General features: G+C 46.4%; 1 protein-coding gene across 1 annotated transcript in view; it reads right to left on the reverse strand.

Moving 5' to 3' along the window:
- Nucleotides 1–23649, reverse strand: part of ST3GAL3 (ST3 beta-galactoside alpha-2,3-sialyltransferase 3) — a 278797-nt gene that overhangs the window by 188523 nt on the left and 66625 nt on the right. The window contains 1 exon segment of the mRNA XM_029617491.1: nt 18526–18589. Within this exon segment, the coding sequence (XP_029473351.1) occupies nt 18526–18589 (64 nt within the window).

Here is a 23649-nt window from a genome sequence, read left to right on the forward strand (position 1 = left end):
TAAATAACCTGCGGGTCAGCGGCGGTCCGGAACGGCAGCGGTCCGGAACGGGCTCCTGCTCCTCAATCTTGTTGTCTTCAGCCGGCGCCATTTTCCAAAATGGCGCCGGCAGGAGATCGACTGCAGGAGGTTGTTCAGCGAGGGTTCCGGCGCCTCGCTGAACAACCTCCTGCAGTCGATCTCCTGCCGGCGCCATTTTCCGTACGAAAACGATTCGCGGCGGGAAATCGCTCCCTGACCCCCGCTGGACCTCCAGGAACTTTTGGCCAGCTTGTGGGGGGCCTCCTGACCCCCACGAGACTTGCCAAAAGTCCAGCGGGGGTCCGGAAGGACCTCCTGCCGTCCAATCGTGTTCATCTATGGCCGCCGCCATTTTTCGGCGCCATTTTGGAAAATGGCGCCGGCTGAAGACAACAAGATTCAGGAGCAGGAGCCCGTTCCGGACCGCTGCCGTTCCGGACCGCCGCTGGACCCGCAGGTTATTTAAGTCATTTGGGGGGGGGTTCGGGGGGGTGGGGGATTTAATTTAAAGGGTCGGGGGGGGGTTTTAGGGGGTTTTAGTGTGCCGGCTCACGATTCTAACGATTTATAACGATAAATCGTTAGAATCTCTATTGTATTGTGTTCCATAACGGTTTAAGACGATATTAAAATTATCGGACGATAATTTTAATCGTCCTAAAACGATTCACATCCCTACTAATTTCATGGCATTCCCCTTGTCCTTATCTGAGAGAGTAAATAATGGATTCACATTAACCTGTTCAAGTCCTTTCATGATTTTGTAGACCTCTAAACATATCCCCCCCTCAGTCATTCTCTTCCCCAAACTGAACAGCTTAATTCTCTAGCCTTTCTTCATAGGGCATCCGTTCCGGGCCCCTGTTATGGAACCCTGCCCGTGGTTCCCCCCGAGAGCAGGCACTCACCCCATGTTGCTTTTTGCTGTTCTTCTTGCCCGACGTGGCACAGACGCCGCCGAGGTCGGGCCTTGCCGTGCGGCTGGAGCCGCGGACTCGAGCCCTCTTTGCAGCCCGGAGGCCTCCCTGACATGCCCTCTTCTCCGCGGCTGGAGCCGCGGACTTTTACCATTTTGTGGCTGGGAGCCGCCACCGGTGTCATCGTAGTCTTTGCGGCCTGGAGGCCGCACCCCCGGGCTGGAGTAGCGGCTGGAGCTGCCCCCGGGGTCTCCTGCAGCGGCTGGAGCCACTGCCGTCTTCGGGCTTGCCTCATAAGGATGCCGACGCTGTGCAAGCCGCTGTCCACGGTCCTGCACAAGCTCCTGCACAGCTTCTTCCTCCTTCCTTAGGCGCTGGCGCACCTCTCTATAGGATTTAAAGGGCCAGACACAGGAAGTGTGCTGGCCCCACCTAAGATTGGACTTCCTGCTCCAGCCCTATAAAGGGCTGCTCCATCACTTCAGTCTTCGTCTTGCATCAGAGTTATTTCACTCTGGAGGCGCCTGCCTGCCAGAGCTCTATCAGGTCTTCTTCATGGAGCTCCTCTTCGTTTCATCTCTTCATGTCAAGCCATGTTCGTGTCTGAGGTCCCTGTCCAGGTGTCCTGGTGTCTCGTCTTGATCTTCTGCTTCCTGATGTCCCAAGTTCCTTGGTGTTTCGTTCCTGTGTCTTCAGCGCTCCCAAGCCTTCTGGTACTGTCAGGCCGTGCTCTCTCGGATGACGTCTTTCTCGAGCATGGAGTTGCCTACAGGTGGAATTCGTTCCTGTGCTCCTGAGCCGTCATGTACTGCCAGCCTTTGCGGAGCTCCGGATGACTTATGGCTCCGTCGTCGAAGTTCTGCCTCGGCTGGATTCTTCCTTGCGCTCGTCCCGTTCTCAGCGTGGTCCGTGACCAGCCTCCTCGGGCTGTGTAGGGCGCGCAGTGGGACAGGGTGGTCCGTGACCAGTCCCGCGGGTGGACTGTGTAGGGCGTCCTGAGAGACAGTGCCAATGTCCTTCCGCCCAGCTTCTTGTCTCGTCTGGACTTCGTCAAGTTCTTCGTCTTGTTCTGGATGCCGTTGCATCAGTCTTGGTATCATGTCAACGTCTAGTACCTGATGTCATCGTCTCGACCCTGGTCCGGGATGCCGTCGCATCGACCATTGGTCCGTGATGTCTTCGCATCAGCCTTGGTGTCATGTCTTCATCTACCTTGGTGTCATGTCTTGTGCCAGCCCTCGTCTCTGATGCCATCTGCATCAGCCTTGGTGTCATGTCTTCGTCTGCGATGCCGTAGCATCGACCTTGGTGTTATGTCTTCGGGAAGGAGTGATTCCAATGGTTCCAGGCCTATGAGCCGACCTTCTCTTCCGGAACCGACATTGGATGCGGCAGTCCACGCGACCCGCCAGATCAATGAGATCGTTCAAGTCGTCTTGGAGGTCTCTGTCTGCCAATTCATCCTGGAGTCTTGGGGAGAGACTTTCCAAAAACTGTCACTTCCCCAGTTCAATTCGGCGGCAAGGGTCTGGAAGTTCATGGAGTGTGCCGCGAAAGTCCGGTTACCCTGACGCAGCTGGAGCAACTCAGATGCGGCAGTGGGTTTGCGGGAGGACTCATCGAAGACCCGCATAAAGGCAGTAACGAAGTGCACCAGGTTGTCCAGGTGGGAGTCCTGGCATTCCCAGAGGTTGGAGGCCCACGCCAGGGGTCTCCCGTCCAGTAGAGAGATAATGAAGCTTGTCTTGACCCAGTCTGTCGGAAACTGAAGGGGAAGCAGGTTGAATCGAATATAGCACTGGTTCAGGAACCCTCGGCAAAGCTTTGCGTCTCCTGAAAACCGCGAAGGTACTGGCATCTGTATGGGTGCTGTGGATCTGGAATTTGTCCCAGCTCCGGGTACCGAGGGACTGGCAGCCGTGGCTCCGCCAACACTGTCGGCTAATCCCTGAACCGTCGCTATCAGGGTGTTGAGGCAAGTTTGCTGCTGTTGCAGCCTCTGGGCAATACCCGGGAAGCTTTCAAGCCTGCAAGATCCGCCGGGTCCATGGCCTTGCAAACTATTATGGTTGTGGACCCTTGGGCCGGCTGAGACAGTGGATGGTATGCTGTGGAGGCCCACAGCGAGCGTCACAGCCGGGAGGCAGCACGGAAGAGACTCGGAAGAGGCTTCACCACTGGAAGTCCAAGGTCCTCCCAGGAGGAGCCCGTAGGGACCCGGACCTCTTGGACTTAGGTGGGACCCTATGCAACCAAGGATCCGGGCTGCGGCCGAAGAGATGAACGAAGGACGGCTGGACCCAGGTAGTAGAAGAGTGTTCACCCTCGGAAGCCTGCGGCTCCCCCGGGAGGAGCCCGTGAGAGCCCGAGCCACTGGGACTTATGAGAATCCTCTGGGCCAGCACATGCCGGATACCTGAAGTAATGGAAGAAGCCGAAGTCGGAGTCCAAGAGAGAAGCCAGGTCAGAAGCCAGAGATCCAAACCAGAGCCAGGGACGAAAGCTGAAGACGGAGTCGTGGGACGGAGCCGGGTCGTATGCCAGAGGTCAGAAGACAATACCAAGCCAGGAACGGAAGCTGGAGATGAAGTTGTGGGACGGAGCCGGGTCGGAAGCCAGAAGTCAGACGTCAATACCAAAACCAAGGGTGGAAGCGGAAGACAAGTCAGGATACAAAGCCGGGTCGGAATCCAGAAGACAGAAGAAGCAATCCAGGAGTACAGCAGCAACTAGACACTCAGACCAACTGAGGAACCTCGTTGCAAGGCCCCGTCCTGGACAAGCTGCAGGGTTTAAATACCCTGCAGCATCTGACATCAGCCGGGGTGTCCCGTTCGAATTTCCCGCACTGGTCCCTTTAAAGTTCCAGCTCCCGGGTGCGCACGCACCTAGGGGGCGGGGCCATGAGCGTCGGGTCGGCGGCGTCTCCCTCGAGCAGAGAGAGCCGCGGCAGGCTGAGGATCGGGCCTATGCGGCCGAGGAGAGCTCCGTGCCCCGGTCCCTCCTCCTACCTTGGGCCGTGCCCCGGTCCCAAGGTAGGAAGAGGGACCGGGGTACGGTCAGGCCATATAATAAGTATTTTGGAAGATTTTGTAGTCAATACTGCGCAGATGTGGATGGTAACATTAGATGTTACCTCGCTTTACACAAATATACCACAAGAAGAAGCAATAGAAATTGTGCGGTGAATATATGGCAATGAGAGAAGGAGCAACAGGATACCGACTGATTCATAGTCAAACTCACATCATGGGCAATGAAACAAAGTTTTTTCTGTGTGGGTGATCGGTTCTTTAAACAGGTCAAGGGGGTGGCCATGGGGGCTTCCATGACACCCGATATAGCAAATTTGTATATGGGCTATTTTGAAAGAACAATCTTAGCTAGCACTCCATTCAGAGACCATATTAAGTTATAGAAACATTTCATCGATGACATCTTCATGATATAGGTGGGTTCACGAGATGATGTAGAAAACTTTGTGGGTTGGTTGAATGCACAAAATTCTAATTTGTAGTTTACAACTGAAATGAGTGATAAAGAGATTCATTTCTTGGACATCTTGATAGGATTCGATGAGAATAAATTTATATTCTCAATCTATAGGAAGGAAATGGATCGCAATACATTACTTCACTTTCAAAGTTGTCATCCATTTAAATTGAAAGAAAATATTCCGACAGGACAATTTCTTAGATTGAGAAAGTTGTGCTCATCGACAACAGAGTATATGTTGAAAGCCCAAGAAATGTTTCAAAGATTCAGTGAGAGAGGATATCCTAAGAAGGTCCTGAAGAAGGCCTACTACCTGAGCGGAGACTATGTGAGACAACGATCTCGTTTGAATATTTATATAAAAGCATCTCTTCATACAGATGTTCATATATGAAGTTTTTTTTAAGAGAATTGTCAAAAAGCATCCCTTCATACAGCCCCTGAGGCAGCCCCTGGCGGGGCGAAACTCGGCCAGAGTCGGGCGATTGTTTGACTATTGTGTCTCCACTCAATAAAAAGGTTACTTTTGGACTGTATTGATAAATACTACAGGATTGATCTAGGGTTTGATAGAAATCTGCATTTCGAAGAGGAACCCTTGTGGCAGGAGGAGTTAGGAGGTGTCCGTAAGACGGTGCGTCAGTGATGTCACGATGTAGGGAGGGATGTGGGTGCGGGAAGGGTATATTTAAGTAACAAGGGAGCGGTTGGGCTCATAGCCACTAAAGAATTTAAACAAGGATTGACTGGAACTACAGCAGAAATACTTGGGGGTAAGTGTGGGGGTATGTGAGGAGTGTTTTAATTGGGAGGGTTTTGAGGAGACACATGAATATAGATGTTATATTGTCTATTATAGATTGATGTATGAAATCCATTTGAAGCTCGTTGAAATGTTGATGAATATTTCTTAAGAAGTGACACATTGGAAATAGCTGTTGGCAGCATGGGAATTTGAAATACAGACGGTCTTACGCCGGAGTTGGTGTGGAAGTTGTTCCCTGAGGCAGGCGGCAGGGACACCGCCGAAACGCCATGGCATCAGGGGATTTGGAAAAATTGGAGATACTTTTGTAACAATTTGATGGTTTAAATTGTCAGTTGTTTGTACCAATATAACAAAATAAAAATAAAATAAAGGCATGTTTGAAAATTGAAAAACATACAGTGACATGTTTGAAGATATGAGCATTAATAGATAGGCTGTCTATAAATAGTTTTTACTGTTTGAAGGAGACAGTGTGGAAGCGGTGTGTATAGGACAAAGCATATAAAGTACCTGTCAGAATTACATATCGACCCTCGAGATCCTGCCGTACCTGGTCTTCCTGAAAAGGGAGTTGTTTGACTAGTAAGATGGCCACCCCCCACTTTCGTGAAGTAAAGGACGAGTAGACACGGCGTCCCACCTAATCCCTCCTTAACTTCGCATGTTCACTATCTGTCAAGTGAGTTTCCTGAAGGAAGACTATATCAGATCGTAAGCGTCGGAAACATAGTTAATACTTTACTTCGCTTAATAGGTGAATGTAAGCCTTCGACATTCAAAGACAAAATCTTTACTTTAACCACTGGTAGCTATAGCATAAAGAGTTTAAAAAATTAAAAAAGTCTTAAAGACCTGGCTGTTTGAAAAAGCGTACTCAGACAACCTTGAGAAAGGATAACAACTTTTGAGTGCTAAGGACTATTTTTAATTTCTGGTTGTGTTTATTTTGTTTTGAGAATGAACTAACTGTGTATTGAATGTGTGCCGTAAAATTCTAATATATATTCTGTGTTTACATATTTGTGAACCGTTGTGATGTATTTCGAACGACGGTTTACAAAATTTTTAAAATAAATAATGAATAAGAAATGAAACCCAGGAGGAGCCTCTGCAGATATGTGCACACCCAAAATCCGGGGCCTCCCAGCCTAGACCCCAAGATGAACAACATCCTCAGTTCTCCACTCCATTCCCATTTAATACAGGCCCCCATACTCGGTCTCCCCCCCCCCCCCAACATACAACCACATCCATCCAACAAAACATTCATCCACCATACATACTGAAATACACACATTACCAGTTTGCTCCAAGAGGCACAAGGCCATCCCACACACAGACTTCTCATATCCTTTGGTGTGGGACGACCCTCCTCCGGCCCCCCTCCCCATATAGCTCTGTGTTAACTGAAAATAATAACAAGACCCCATAACATATGAACTGTTTGCAGCCCCGCACAGGTTCACCCTGGTCCTTAAGCTTTAGATTCTGGTCAGCAGCAGTGTCACCAAGGCCACCGAACCCATCCAGGCCGGATCCCCAGTACGTAAAAAACAGTCCACATTTCCCAATGCAGTGGTCGAACTAAGAAAATGAAAATCAAGTGTATTGTCAGAGTCAAGTTGCATTTGCAATGGGCAGAGAAGCTATGAAGGTCGCTGCCTGTTCTTTGGTAGTAAAAAACAGAACTTTGTTATCGTAAGCGACCCTCAATTTAGCTGGATATAATAGGGTGAAGCGACTCCCTCGTTTATGAAGCTCTGAACAGGCAGGGGAAAATTCTTGGCGCTGAGCTGCTGTGGAGGTAGAAAAATCATTAAACAGAAGGATACGATGGCCTTGAAATTCCACTGATGCGTGTTGCCGGAAAGCTTGTAATAGCTGAGTCTTATGAGTCCAATTTAATATGCGGGCCATCACTGGTCGAGGCCGAAGCGAGTTGTCCCGCAGCAGTCCTACATGGTGTATACGCTCACATCGAAGGCGGACATCAGGGAAGGCTAAGCTCAGATGATCAGGCAACCAGCGCTCTAGGAAATCATACAGTGCCTCTTCCTTTAGGGACTCAGGTATCCCAATCATTTTCAGATTATTTCTGCGGTTACGATTTTCCTGGTCCTCAAGTCTCTCTGTCAAAGTAGCTTGGTGGGCCTGCAACTCACCAATCCGTTGTTCAGGGCCATCGCCAGCCTATCCTCATGATCAGAAAAGGCATTGCTCAGCCAGGTCTATCCTTTTAGCTTGTCCGTCCATAGACCGTTGAATCTCTTCCATGGTAGTCTGTATTTTAATAAGCCTCTCATCTACACAGCAGTGACGCTGGTAGTAATTCTGCTGCAAAGCCGTAGCAGAAACCTCATCTAATATTTTCACTGGCTCCGGCGCGGCCGCCATCTTGAGTTCATTGCCTTTCTGATTTACTGCGTTCCGGGTATTTCGATGTCTCATTCTGATATAGCCACTTTCAGTTTGTGGGGTCTACCAGACCCCGGATCCGAAGGTTACCCAAAATGTCTCTACCAGCAAGGTGGTCACAAATGGCGGAAGGTGTTTAAGTAGGCTTGAAGGTCAGAGAGAGAAAAACTTATTTACCATTCTTTGAAGAAGAGAAATGATGGAACTGTAGGAGTGAGTTCCTGAATTATTTCTAGGAGCCTTTTAAAGAAATGTCAGAAGGAAATCTTTTTCACATACGAGCAATCGTAGTAGAGAAGATTATTAGCTTATTTCAGTGGGCCTTCATTAGTAATGGAGCTGATAGAGGGAATTTCATTGCCAAGAACTTTTAAACTATAAGGAAAAACAGCTATGTAGATGAAATTTCTGTATGTATCCGGCAGAGGCATTTTTGGGAAGCGTACCTTTAAGGCCTCAAATAATAATTGAGAAACCTGATGTTCTATATGAAAACAGGACCTCGTACAGCCGCCATCTTGAAGTCCCTGCCATTTCAGATAACCGAGGAGCAGATGCCATGCCGTCTCAGCCTGGTGTACCTGCCGCCAACTTTTAAGTCCTGCTGTGTCCCAAAACCGATGGCCACCTCCAGTGCCAATGATTTAGAGAAACTGCCAGCATTTAAAGGGCGCCTGATGATAGGAGTTGGGAGCGAGTTTCTCACGCGGGTGCCATCTTGTAATGCACTGCCGTTCCGGGCTGCATCATTGCTGTTGCTGCTCCACCGTAGCCTGACACGATCGCTGCCAATTTTCTGCTGCGTTCACTTCAGAGCCCAAGCTTCCCAGAGCACCATGTAACTTTAAAAACCGCCGCGTTTTAAGGGGCCCGATAATGGCAAAGAAGAGAGGGGGACCTCAGAGCTCTCTCTCTTGCTGCCGACTCGCTTACAAAATCATCGCCTGAAGTCTGTTTCCTGTCTTTTAACCAGTTTGCAATCCACATAAGAACATCACCTCCTATCATTTACTTTTTGTTTTCTTAGAACCTCTCATGCAGGACTTTGTCAAATGCCTTCTGAAAATCCAAATAACACCACATCTACCGGTTCAGTTTTATCCACATGTTTATTAACCCTTCAAAAAATGTAGCAGATTTGTGAGGCAAGACTTTCCTTGGGTAATCCATGCTGGCTGTGCCCCTTTAAGAAGATAAGAACATAAGAAATTGCCATTCTGGGTCAGACAGAGGGTCCTTCAGCCCAGCACCCTGTTCCAAAAGGGGCCAATCCAGGCTACAAGTACCTGGCAAGTACCCAAACATTAAATGGCTATTCCCATAGTCGGCTTGATTAATAGCAGTTTATGGACTTCTTCTCCAGGAACTTATCCAAACCTTTTTTAAACCCAGCTACACTAACTGCCTTAACCACATCTTCTGACAACAAATTCCAAAGCTAAATTGTACATTGAGTGAAAAAGAATGTTCTCTTTGTTTTAAATGTGCTACTTGCTAATTCATGGAGTGCCTCCTAGTCCTTCTATTATCTGAAAGAGTAAATAACCAATTCACATTTACCCTTTCTAGACCTCTCATGATTTTACAGACCTCTATTATATCCTCCATCAGCTGTCCTCGTCGCCAAGCTGAACAGCCCTAACCTCCTTAGCCTTTCCTCATAGGGGAGAGCAGAGTTTCTCACAGGAGAGCAGGATGTTAGTCCTCACATGTGGGTGACATCATCAGGATGGAGCTCAATCACGGAACACTTTTGTCAAAGTTTCTAGAACTTTGGACTGGCACCACTGAGCACAGCATGCCACCAACCCTGCATCCAGCAGGGGTCCCCTTTCAGTCTCGTTTGTAGTAAGTATGAGCGAAAAATAAAATAAGAAAACGTAAACGGACCCAACTCTGGCGGCTGGTGGGCGGGTTCCGTGAGGACTAACATCCTGCTATCCTGTGAGAACACCTGTTACAGGTAAGCAACTCTGCTTTCTCACAGGACAAGCAGGATGATAGTCCTCACATTTTGGGTGATTAGCAATCTATAGGATGCCCGAATGTTTGTAGTCAAAATACCTAACGACGTGCAACAGGCACAACAACTGTGGTAGATTTGGTTATTGGAGCAGCCTGGTCATCTCCCTGGGTGCAGGAAGGAAGTTGGGTTATCATGTAGGAAATAAGTTTCGCAGGACCGACTGGTCGAAGATGGAATCCTGTCTATCAGCCTTGACGAGGCAGTAATGAGATGCAAAAGTATGGAGGGAGCTCCATGTGGCAGCTCTACAGATGTCAAGAAGAGGTACAGAATGGAGGTGTGTCACGGACGTTGCCATTGCCCTTACTGAGTGTGCTACACACGTTCTTGGAGAGGAAGTTCTACTTGATGATAGCAAAAAGAAAAGCAATCTGCTAGCCAGGTGGATAGAGTCTGTTGCCTACCGGAGCACTCAATTTTGTTTTATCAAAAGAGACAAACAATTAGGTGGACTTTCTATGCGCTGAAGTGCGATCTAAATAAAAGGCGAGAGCGCATTTACAGTCCAAGGAGTGAAGAGCTCGCTCACCTGGTTGTGAGAGAGGTCTGGGAAAAAAGGTAGGAAGAGTTATAGATTGATTTAAATAAAACTCAGAGACTACTTTTGGCAGGAATTTAGGGTGAGTATGGAGTACCAAGCGGTCGTGAAGAAACCTGGTATAAAGGTGGATATGTTATTAGTGCATTTAACTCACTGACTCTGTGAGCGGATGTTATGGCTACTAGAAAGATCACCTTCCAAGTAATATGGTGAAGCTCACAGGAAAGTAAGGGCTCAAAAGGATGCCCCCCGAACTCAGATTACAGAATCATCTCAAAACTTTTAAGAAAATTCTAAAAACATGGCTCTTTAAAAAAGCCTTCACTAAAGAGTGTGGAGGGTAGAGAATGAAAGTACAGGGTAATGCAAATGAGAATGAATTTACTCAATCCTACATTTAAGAAGTAATATTTCAAAGCGATAGTAACTCAATAATACACCTGGACTTGACCAACATTACTCAAATAATGATTTTATTTATGAAATTGTAACCGAACTTTATTGGCACCTGTTAGAAAGTACGATATCCTACATTTACTTACCTTAGTCTATGTGCCTATTTGTAAACCGTTGCGATGGTATATAACTTAGCGACGGTATAGAAAAGTTTTTAAATAAATTAAAAATAAATAAAATAAGTCATGCTAGAACAACATTAAGGTCCCATGTAGGAACTGGAGGCCGTAGTGGAGGTTTAAGTTGTAGTAAACCTCTCATGAAGCGAGCCACGAGTGGGTTGCGCTGATATCGTGGTATTTCGATAGCTTTGTGATAAGCAGCAATAGCACTGATGTGTACTCGGATGGAGGAAGTCTGTAACCCAGATTCCGAAAGATGCCAGAGGTTTACTGTGGAACAGGAAAAAGGGACTATGTCCTTTGATGCGCACCATGTTGAAAATCTTTTCCATTTGCACGATATGATCTTCTAGTAGAAGGCTTTCGTGAAGCTACAAGGGATTTGGGATACACTGTCCAGAAAGGCTTAAAGATTACAGAATCAGCCTTTCAACATCCAAGCTGTCAGGGATAACGAGTGGAGGTTGAGATGACGTAATAGACCGTTGTTCTGCGTTATTAGCATTGTGTCTGAGCCCAGGCGAATATGTTGTTGGGCTGACAGGTCGCTGAGGATGGGGAACCAAACCTGACGTGGCCAGTGAGGGGCTATGAGAATCATTGTGCCCCTGTACTGTCGTAACTTCACGAGAGTCTTGCTGATGAGTGGAAGTGGAGGGTAAGCATAGAGGAGACCCGTTGACCACGAGTGGGCAAAGCATCTCATGGAGATGTCTTGTGACTGCAGTGTAGAGTAGAAATGGGGCACTTTGTGATTGTGTGGTGATGCAAAGAGGTCTATTTGTGAATGAACTCCACAGGTGAAATATGCGGTTGCTACAGCGGGATCTAGGGACCATTTGTGGGGATGAAAGGTCCAACTGAGGTTGTCCGCTAGCATATTGCCCACGCCTGCCAGGTAGGTCGCTCTCAGAAAACATAGAATGGGAGAGAGCCCAGGCCCAGATCTGTGCTGTCTCTTGGCATAGGACTTTGGAGCCTGTGCTTCCTTGCTTGTTCAGGCACATTGCTACCTGATTGTCTGTTTGGATCAGGATTACTTTGTATGAGAGGCAATCCTGAAAGGCGAAGAGGGCATATCAAATTGCCCGTAGCTCCAGAAAATTTATCTGATGCTTTGCTTCCGCCGTAGTCCAAATACCCTGCGTTTGGAGGTTGTTGACATGGGCCCCCCCAACCTAGGGTGGATGCATCTGTCATTAATGTGATTTGAGACTGTGGAGTCTGAAAGGGTAGTCCGATCAGTAAATTGGACTCCTGTATCCACCAAGTGAGGGAGAGACGAAGTTGGTTGGTGACGTGGACAATGTGAGACATCTTTTGACTTGACTGGGACCACTGGGATTTTAAAGTCCATTGTGTCATTCTCATGGCTAGACGAGCCATGGGAGTTACATGAACTGTGGATGCCATGTGACCCAGCAAGGTCAAGAGATGACGAGCCGTAGTGGTTGGCGAGATTGTACTGATTTGGCTATGATTGATAGTGAGCGTGCCCTGCTCTTTGGGAGAAACGCTTTTGCCTGGACGGTATCGAGATCTGCTCCTATGAATGATATTGTGTGAAATGGAGTCAGATTTGACTTGGGATAGTTGATTAGAAACCCTAGTGATTGGAGCAGACTGATTGTGTAACGGAGTGACTGAATTGCTCCGTTTTGAGTATGAGCCCTGATAAGCCAGTCGTCCAGGTATGGATAGACATGGATATTGTTTTCCGTAAACGGGCTGCTACAACTGCCAGGCACTTTGTGAATACTTGTGGGGCTGATGTGAGCCTGAATGGTAGTACACAGTATTGAAAATGCAGTTGACCTACTGTGAATCTGAGGTATTTGCAATGAGGAGGGTATATCGCGATGTAAGCGATGGCTCTGCTCTCTAGAGCTAGAGAGCAGAGCCAATCTTTCTGCTGAAGCAGTGGAAGCATGGTTCCCAAGGTTACCATTCTGAACTTTTCTTTTTTGAGATATTTGTTTAGGGCCGTAAGTCCTAAATTGGACAAATTCCTCCTGATTTTTTTGGAATAAGGAAGTAACGAGAGTAGAACCCTTGGCCCCAATGCTGTCGAGGTACCGGTTCTACAGCATTTGATTGTAGAAGGGTCAAGAGCTCCGCCTCGAGGAGCAGGGAGTGACTGTTTAGATTTGTGACTGGACGGGGTAACTCGTTCGGTGGTATAGTGAGAAAATTTAGATGGTATCCTTGGTTTATCACAGTTATGACCCACTGATCCGTTGTGATGGTGTGCCATAGACTGGACAAAAGGCACTAACAACATCCCACTGGAGAGGTATGAGATGGAAGAGATTGGCTGCTGCTCTCTATGAGAGAGTCAAAACCCTGAAGCTGGACCTGTCTGTGGGGCTGGTTGGGTTTTAGGCGTTCTAACCTGACGAGTCTGACCTCTTTGTGGAGGTTTAAATTGTCGAGGACGAGATTGAGGTAGATAATACCTTCTCGGTTTATAGGTGAACCGTCTAGAATCTCGTCTGAAAGATCTTTTAGTGGTGGATGAATAATCTGCAGGAAGGGAAGACAACTGACGCAAGGTGTCGTGGTGGTCTTTTAATTGTGCAACTATTTCTTGGATTTTAGTACCAAATACGTTGTCACCGGTACATGGAAGGTCCGCTAATCAGTCTTGGACCTCTTGTCGTAAGTCGGAGGACTTGAGCCAGGCCCAACATCTGGCACTTATACCTGCTGCAGAAACCCTGGAGGCAGTATCAAAGATATCATACACCACTCTTATCTCATGCTTGCCAGCATCTAGCCCTTTGACGAGGATGTTGTTAAGTCCTTCCTGATATTCTTCAAGTAGAGATTCCAAATACCCCTGAACCCTCTTCCAGAGGTTTCTGGAGTATTGAGTCATATACAGTTGATATGCTGCAATGCGTGCTATGAGCATTGATCCATGGAAGACTTTTCGTCCGACTGCATCTAATGACTTCTGCTCTTTACCTAGAGGTGCTGAAAAATGAGGCCTGGATCTTTTAGATTTCTTTTGAGCAGACTCCACCACTACAGACTGGTGGGGCAGTTGTGTTTTTTGGAATCCGAGGGCTGATTGTACTAGATAAATGGCATCAGCTTTTCTGTTTACCGGAGGAACTGAGCCAGGATGTTCCCAGTTACGGAGTAGCAAGTCCAGCAGCACTTCATGAACTGGGACTGCCATGACCTCCTTAGGTGTGTCTACAAATTGCAACACTTCAAGCATTTTGTGTCTGGCATTCTCTTCTGTTTGTAAATTTAAAGGAATGGTCTCAGACATTTCTTTTATGAAGTTCGCAAATGTCAAGTCTTCAGGTGGGGAGCGACGACATTCCTCTGGGGGTGAAGGTTCTGAGAGAAGTTCTTCTGAATCATCAGAGTCTGTTGAATCATCCCCCCAGGAATTATAAGGTTGATCACCAGCACCTCTAGGACCTTCAGGTTGATGTATAGGTCCAAAACCAGCCGGATCTGGAGGTGGCACCTATGGGAATCGAGATGACATCGATGGGGGCACCAAGGATGGTGAAGGCATCGATGGCATCGGTGCTTTCGAAAGACGGTGAGGTGGTAAGGAGCCCGATGGTCCTGGAGTTGGTTCCGGCATCAGTACATTTGGTTCCTCATCCGAGGATAATGGAATCAGCATCGGAGTCGGTGGCTTTGTAGGAGCCGATGGTACGGCTGGAAATGGTGTTGATGGCAGAGCACCAATTAATGAGTCCAGTCTATCCAGAAGTGGAGCCAGCATTGTAGGCATCAGATCAGGAGTCCGGTGCCGGTGGAGACTGGAATCCTCGGAAAGCTTGGAGCACTGCCTCTTGGACAATCCTGTCCAATTCCGCCCGAGAAACTGGCATGGGAGGCAAAGCAATCGGGGGTGGAGGCTCGGAGGGCGTAGCCAGAGGTTCCACTGGTGTAAGTGGAGTTCCGGATTCCTGTACCGATACCGGTGGGGAAAGCCTCGGTGTCCCGAGTCCAGACGGGGATGGGGCCTCGTCTCCTCGGGACTTCTTGGCTAGTGGCTCCGTTGATGTTGATGGCCTTCTGGTTCCAACATTGGAGGAAGCACTTCATCGATGGCGATGCTTCTCTCGATGGTCGGTCCGCTCTTTTTCTGGCATCAAAGAGGAAGATGTCGATGCCTTGGACCGGGTCGAGGAAGAGAAAGTGATATAACCAGCAGGTTTATGTCGCTTAGGCTTCGGTGGTGATGGAGTCTTTGAAGACAGAGGTTTTTGACTCGATGCTGGTTTAGCCAAAGTCGATGGAGATACTTTAAAAAGGAGTTCCATCTTCTCCAAGCAGGCCCTGTGGCCTTTTGGAGTCATTTGTGAGCAGCTAGTACACTGTTGCACGTCATGAACAGGTCCAAGACACAAAATGCACAAGTTGTGCGGGTCCATGATGGACATAGTTTTTGGGCACTCGTGGCACTTGCGGAACCCAGTAGCCATGATTTTAGAAAAATAAATGGGCACGTGGTTGGTGACCATCGGGTACCATTTAAAGAACCCTGCCAGGAACTGACTGGAAAACAACGGGAAAAACTTACCAGCATCAACGAAGGTCAGTGGTCGATGGGGGACCCCGGGATAGGGACAATGTTTTTAAATTTTAAAGTTTTAATTCCGTGAGAAAAATTTGTGAGGTAAACTCACAGAGCTCCAGAATCCACGAGGCTACTGCTGCGTGGAAAAAAAGAGACTGAAGGGGGACCCCTGCTGGATGCAGGGTTGGTGGCATGCTGGAAATGCTCAGTGGTGCCAAAGTTCTAGAAACTTTGACAAAAGTGTTCCGTGATTGGGCTCCATCCTGATGATGTCACCCACACGAGGACTACCATCCTGCTTGTCCTGTGAGAACTATTCCATCTCCTTTATCATTTTGGTCACCCTTCTCTGTACCTTCTCCAGTGCAAATATATCTTTTTTGAGATGCAGTGATCAGAATTGTGTCTAGTATTCAAGGTGCAGTCTCACCTTGGAGCGATAGAGGCATTATGACATTCTCTGTTTTATTCTGTTTGCTTTTTTGACTGCCACAGCACACTGAGCCAACGATTTCAATGTATTATGCACTATGACGCCCAGATCTTTTTCCTGGGTGGTAGCTCCTAATATGGAACCTAACATCATGTAACTACAGCAAGGGTTATTTTTCCCTTTATGCATCACCTTGCACTTGTCCACATTGAATTTCATCTGCCATTTGGATACCCAATCTTCCAGTCTCACAAGGTCCTCCTGTAATGTATCACAATCCGCTTGTGATTTAACTATTATGAATAACTTTGTATCATCTGCAAATCTGATCACCTCACTCATCGTACCTTTTTCCAGATCTTTTATATATTGAAAAGCACCTGTCCCAGTATAGATCCCTGAGGTACTCTACTGCCCACCTCCATCCAATTAGAAAATTGTCCATTTAATCCTACTCTCTGTTTCCTGTCTTTTAACCAGTTTGTAATCCATGAAAGGACATCGCCACCTATCCCATGACTTTTTACTTTTCCTAGAAGCCTCTCATGAGGAACTTTGTCAAACGTCTTCTGAAAATCCAAATACACCACATCTACCGGTTCACCTTTATCCACATTTATTAATCCCTTCAAAAAAAATGTAGGAGATATGTAAGGCAAGACTTCCCTTGGGTAAACCCATGCTAGCTGTGTCCCATTAAACCATGTCTTTCTATATGTTCTGTGATTTTGATCCTTAGAATAGTTTCTACAATTTTTCCCAGTACTGAAGTCAGGCTCATTGGTCTATAGTTTCCTGGATCACCCCTGGAGCCTCTTAAATATTGGCCACCTTCCAGTGTTCAGGTACAATGGATGATTTTAATGATAGGTTACAAATTACTACTAATAGGTCTGAAATTTCATTCCTAGGCTACTTCTACTCTGTTAGGAGATACCTCATCTAGAAGAGCTCTTACCAATGACTTGTATAGTCTCAGTTTGTAGAGAATGAATTCATTAAAGGTAAAGAGCAGAAGCTTGAAGACAGAGCCACTAAAAGGAGGGAAGCCTTAAGCAGTGAGACATGAATGACCAGGGCTGAAAGCAGCATTGGTCTGTAGTAGTTGCAGTGGATAAAGTAAGAGCTAGGAGACTGTTACATTAGTCAAGTTGACACTGCTGGACCCAAAGTGGACGTCATCTAAGGCTAAGGATCAGGCTGGCTATGATGGGGGGAGTGGAGGAGCAAAGGATATCAAAGGAGTCTGACTGGACAGAGTGAAAAAGAAGAGCAGCGCTCTGGAAAACTAAGATAATGATTTACCTGTCTAGTGCTAGAATCGGGCATTACACTGAAATGGAGCCAGGAGGCAGTACCTGTTGTGTCAGTCCAATGGTTCATCAAGCCCAGCATCCTGACTCATGGCTCACTCTCAGAAATAAGAGGGGGTGTGATTCCTGCATCTGCCTAGCTAATAATTATGAGTGGGTCTGTCTTCCAGAAAAATGTTCTAACTTTTTTAAATGCAGCTATACCACTAACTTTCATCACATTCTCTGGCAACAAATTCTACAGCTAAATTGTGCATTGAGTGAAAAAAATACTTTCTTAAATTTGTTTTAAATCTGATTGTAGTTAATTTCATGGAACATCCCCTAGTGCTTCTACTGTCTCACTCCACTCATGGTTTTGTGGACCTCCATCATATCCCCCCTCGGCCATCTCTTCTCCAAGCTGAACAGTCCTAAACTCTTTAGCCCTTCCTCATAGGAGCGCCATTCTATCCCCTTTAGCAGTTTTGTCACTCTCCTCTGCACCTTTTCTAGTTCCACTAGATCTTTTTTGAAATGGTTGGACTAGAGCTGCACATAATACTCAAGTTGCAGTCGCCATATGTATTGATACAAGGGCAATATGATTTTCTTCATTTTATTCTCCATTCCTTTTCGGATCATTCCTAAAACTCTATTTGCTTTTTTGACTGCCGCCACACATTGAGCTGAGGACTTCGATGTATTATCCACAAGGAGTCCAACATCCCTTTCCTAGGGTGGTAACTCTAAATATGGAACTCAGCACTATATACATATACTGTGCTTAGAATTATTTTTCCCCATGTGCATCAATTTGCATTTGTCCACATTAAATTTAATCAGCCATTTGGATGCCCAGTCTTCTAGTCTCAGAAGGTCCTCACAGTCTGCTTGTATTTTATTTATTTATTTATTTATTTTTGGTTTTTATATACCGGAAGTTCCTGTATAATATACATATCACTCCAGTTCACAGGTAACAGAGATAACTATCGCCGGGATGGCGGTTTACATGGAACATATAGAACAGTTAATCTATTATAAAGTAGAATACAAACTAAGATCTACTAAGAACACATAAATAAAGCAAATAAACATTACAAAATTGCTGTGGGATGGGAGGGTTGTTATTCTTCCTGCTCTTAGCTCTCTGGGAAAGCTTGTAGGAAGAGCCAAGTCTTGAGTTTTTAACAGCTTTCAATAATTTAATGTAATTTGGATATTATGAGGGCAAGTTAAATACGCCCTGCATAGCTGGCAGAGCATGCTCATTCTCAAAGTGAAATTTCTCAAGGCCAGTGTGCACTCCTGGAGCCCTTTTTTAAAAAACTGGCATTTTATTTGTCAGGCAGAACCTTGTTACTTACCTGTTTAGTACTGGAGTCAGGAATAACTTGGTATCTTACTTATTTAGTGCTGAGTTAGGCAGTATCTAGCAAATTATCAGTCTAGTGCTACAGCCAGGTGGCATCTGGTAACTCACCTGTCTAGTGCTGGAGTTAGGCGGTATTCTTTAGTTGCCGACAGGATTGCTTTGATCAGATTATCTGGAGAGAGACAGACAAACAAATAGACTGAGAAAAATATTGATTAATCACCAGTGAGAGGCTCTGTAGCTACCTTTCTAGGCTGGGCTAATGAAATTGCTTACGTGTAATGGGTGTTCTCTGATGACAGCTGAGCACTTAGCCACACCAATGGGTCATGTGACTTGTCATGTGTTGCAGACATTTTCCCCTGAGCTGCTAGCCCTATAGAAAGTTTCCAAGAGCAGACAGATGGGCTGTATGGTTCATTGCTCTGTGCTCATCAGAGAACGCCCATTATTTCTTTATTACATTCATATTCTGCTTTTTGACACTGCAAAGCAGATTACCTTCAAGTACTGGAGGCATTTCCTGTCCCTGGAGGGCTCACAGGTGACAATCAGCCGCCATTCAGATGGGACTCCTTAAGGCTTTTCATACAACAAAACTTTCTCCAACAGCTGAGAAAAGTGGAGAAAACTCTAATTTTTTAATCTTTTCATTTTTAGTTTTCAAATCCCAACATGAAAAAAGAAAAGACAACTGAAAATCTAAAGAGCCGCTTTTTTGAAGCTGCTTTTACCTTAGGCCTGATTTCTTGTAGCCTTATTAATGTTCTTTTCTTTAGTGGAGGAGCAGCCTGGTGCTTAGAGCAGGGGGCTGAGAATCCAGAAAGCCAGCGTTCAAATCCTGGCCCTGCTCCTTGTGACCTTGGGCAGGTCACGTCCCCAGGTATCAACTTAGATTGGGAGCCCTCCAGGACCTGAATGTGATCCACTCGAAATGAAACATATACACTGTCTTGCTTTCTCAGGTGCCCCAAGTCTCTTGTCCTATATGTTTGTCCTCTTAGATTAGAAGCTCTTTTTTGCGTGTTTGTATAATGCTGCGTGTGCACGATAGAAATGTTACATAATAGTACTAGCAGTGATAGCAAAATGAATTCTAATCCACACATTAGTTTTGGAGGACGGGCAGATCAAATTTAGCATCCTGATGGGAAGGCTGTGTCCAGATTGATTGATTGCATTTCTTTAAAAAAGTCAATGTGCTTTACAATGAAAAGGCACATTCCTTAGCGTTCAGGCAGGTCAGTCCCAACATGCGTGTTTTGCAGCTTTGCCAGCAGATGGAGATGGAGCAAAAGCTGACGTCACAGCTATACAGTCCCACCCCGACATCAGCCACCCAGTATTCTCCGTCTCCAGCAGATGGTGGACATGCATTTCCCTTCAGGGGATTGCTTGTGAGTATAAAAAAAACCCAGAAAGAAGAAAAGAAGAGAGTTGGAAAGGCGATATCGGAAAGATAAGATGTCTATGTGGCACCACTTGCCTCCTGAGTTGATACCGTGTGGTCCCTCCTTCAGGAGAGTGTTTTTAGTCCAGTGGCCTTGACTGGCGTGGATCTCAATTCGAATACTGGTTGTAGGCCAAGAGAGAGGCTCGGTGGTGAAGGCTTTAACCCTCTCCCCTCCCCCCCGTAGTCGTGACCTGTCCCTGCTCTGAGCCAGGGAGAGCTGACCTCAGGGAAAAGTTTTTTACTTTAAAAAAACAAACAAAACAGCGAAAAGGAAGAAAGCAAAAGGGTCTCTTTCCTTCCCGCTCATGTCTCTGGGGAGTTCTGTGAGGTGAGAAAATAGTGCAGGCATGGCAGGTTGAGCAACCATTTGGCTAGGCCCCGCTCCCAGGCTTCTCCCATTATGCCACGGGGTAGGCTCGCGTGCTTTTTGCTGCAGGCCATCTGCATGTCCATGTCTGCGCCCATTCTCATTTGTGTGCCCAGCTTAGGCGTCTGTACTGGGTGATCAGTTTGGGCGTCCAATTGGACGAGGGGCCTAGGTGTGTGCTTGGATGTACATTTTTGGTGGGTACAATTTGGGTGGGGGCTTATGTGTGCGGGTAATCTAGGTGTGAGCCTTACTGAGCTACACGCTTATAGCATGGCACCTGCAGCAAAGAAACCTAAGCAGCTTTCTATTTGTGCTGCATGCCACATCAGGGCCATTCACCCGCAGCTTTCTTTAAGCCTGTATCACCGCTTCCTGGATGCTCAGGAAGATTTACCTCCTTCTGATTTTGCTGGTGATGATCCATCTCCTCGGTCTGAGGGGAGACAGGGCAGGGGCGTCCCCTCCCTTGATTAATCCATGGGTCAAGTCCTTAGGGGACACTAGCGCTCAGGACGTCAACTTTGGGCCTATGGGTCCTTGAAAGGGTCCATCCTCCTTTTCCTGAGTGGGATTCTTCCAAGGTCTGCAGACATTTCTACAGGGCTGGTCTTCTGAGTCAGCAGTACCTACTGAGGGAGGTCCGTGTGCTCCCCTACCTGTCTCAATGATCAAGTGCTGTGGCACAGTGCGGTCTGACAGAGTTTGAATGCAGGTGGATCATGATGATACCTGTGATAATGGGGGTGGCTCTCCTGGTGAGGAAGGGGACATTCCTCCAGATTTGGAGCCATATAGACCTTTTCTCCATTTCAGAGAGATGAGTTGCCAGGTTTGATCTTTCATACCTTGAAGACCCTCGGAGTGGCTGGGCCTGACTCCTTAGGGATGCAGAAGAAGGATCCTAGTTTGCTTACCCTACGCAAGACTTCTGATTTATTTCCCCTCCTTGATGTAATTCAGGAGTTGATTGATCTGGATTGGAGTGCGCCGAAGGCATCTTTTAAAGGGGAACACATCTTAGCAGGTTTATACCCCTTGGATCCACAGGCCAGAGAGCAGTTGCATTTCCCTAGGGTGGATGCCATAATCTGTTCCGTCACGAAACATACCATCATCCTGCTAGAGGGATGTGTGGCATTGAAGGATGTGCAGGATAGAAGGATTGAGGCTATCCAAAAGCAAGCCTTTGAGGCAGTGAAAATTAACTTGCAAATTGCTTCTTGGTGCGCCTTGGTAGCTCGGGCTACCTTGTGTCTTTGTCAAGAATCTGGTGGCACTAGGTCCGATCTTGGATCTATGAGAGAACTGGAGGGGGGCGCCTTCTTGGTTAATGCAGTTGTGACTTGGTATGCACAGCCAACGGAGGAGCTGCTTCAATTATTGCAGCCAGGCGGCAGCTGTGACTGCGCAACTGGTCCAAAGATACTATTTCAATGTCCAATCTTACTAAGCTGCCCTTCAAAGGCTCACTTTTGTTTGGCAGATGTGGTAGGCCTGATTGACAAACTGAAGAGTAGTAAATCACCTGGACCGGATGGTAAACACCCCAGAGTTCTGAAGGAACTAAAAAATGAAATTTCAGACCTATTAGTAAAAATTTGTAACTTATCATTAAAATCGTCCATTGTACCTGAAGACTGGAGGGTGGCTAATGTAACCCCAATATTTAAAAAGGGCTCCAGGGGTGATCTGGGAAACTACAGACTGGATAGCCTGACTTCAGTGCCAGGAAAAATAGTGGAAAGTGTTCTAAACATCAAAATCACAGAACATATAGAAAGACATGGTTTAATGGAACAAAGTCAGCATGGCTTTACCCAGGGCAAGTCTTGCCTCACAAATCTGCTTCACTTTTTTGAAGGAGTTAATAAACATGTGGATAAAGGTGAACCGGTAGATATAGTATACTTGGATTTTCAGAAGGCGTTTGACAAAGTTCCTCATGAGAGGCTTCTAGGAAAAGTAAAAAGTCATGGGATAGGTGGCGATGTCCTTTCGTGGATTGCAAACTGGCTAAAAAACAGGAAACAGAGAGTAGGATTAAATGGGCAATTTTCTCAGTGGAAGGGAGTGGGCAGTGGAGTGCCTCAGGGATCTGTACTGGGACTCGTACTTTTCAATATATTTATAAATGATCTGGAAAGAAATATGACGAGTGAGGTAATCAAATTTGCAGATGATACAAAATTGTTCAGAGTAGTTAAATCACAAACAGATTGTGATAAAAGTCCATTACCTGCTATTAATTAAGTTGTCTTAGAAAATAGCCACTGCTATTAGCAACGGTAACATGGAATAGACTTAGTTTTTTGGGTACTTGCCAGGTACTTGTGACTTGGATTGGCCACTGTTGGAAACAGGATGCTGGGCTTGATGGACCCTTGGTCTGACCCAGTATGGCAGGTTCTTATGTGATGTTAAGACACTGAATGCCATAAGGGAGATGACAATAGATGCTCCAAATAAGATGTCAAGCTACTCAACACTCTTCATATGCTGAGCAACTGCTTCTGCTATTTACTGCTGAAGTTCCTCCTCGAAGACTGCTGAGACGAGCAATTGATGAGTACACTCCAGAATCCTCTTGTTCTCTGAGCTGGTGTTTAAACAAAATGGTGCTAATGATCCTTCTTCTATTAGCATTCAGTGCCATTTCCCTTCAGCTCAATGCTCAAGTGCTTACAGCCCAATGCTAGGCAAGAGCTCAGATACCAAGATTTGTCTCAGTCTTTGAGTCTGGTATCGAAGGAGTTGATGTTTCCTTTGGCCACCCCTTACCTCCACAGCAGTTGGCTAAGCCCATAGTTCTTTTGGTTCAATAGTGCCTTGGGTGCCAGTTGGATGGAGCCAGACATTTTCTTCAGTTCTTCTCTCTTGCAGATCTTGATGGCTCTTGGAGACATCCTAGAGCAGATGCTGCAGTGGAACACATCAAGTTCCTTGCTCAGAATTTGGAGCAGGTCTTGCAATTATTAGTTATGGACACCTTTAGCCTGCAGTCCGGGCAGAGCTTGAAGCTGTTGGCCTTCTTCTCTGCCATCATTAGAAAAATCAAATACGTGAAATCAAAAGACGACATGTTTTTTATAGGCAAAGACAGTTTAAAGAAGAAAAAAAAAGAATTGAGACTAAGACCTGTCAGAAGCTGTGGTCTAAGTGGGCTACTGATAAGAACAGTGAGAAAAAGAGAAAACTTTAAACTACTATTAGAAATAACAGGGAAAGAAAAATATGAAGGCACACTGAGAAATCCTGGAAAAAAAAAGAAAAGAAAGGTGAAAAGATTACCGAGGAGCCAAGACAGTGAAAAACTGTAGTGACAATTTGAAAATCACCATGCAGGCCCTGAGAGGTCTTGAAGTTTTGCTGGAAAGCTCTGGAAATGTCCATTGGTGCCGAGCAGCAAACA

The sequence above is a fragment of the Rhinatrema bivittatum genome, chromosome 10 (assembly GCF_901001135.1).
Source record: "Rhinatrema bivittatum chromosome 10, aRhiBiv1.1, whole genome shotgun sequence".
NCBI lineage: Eukaryota > Metazoa > Chordata > Amphibia > Gymnophiona > Rhinatrematidae > Rhinatrema > Rhinatrema bivittatum.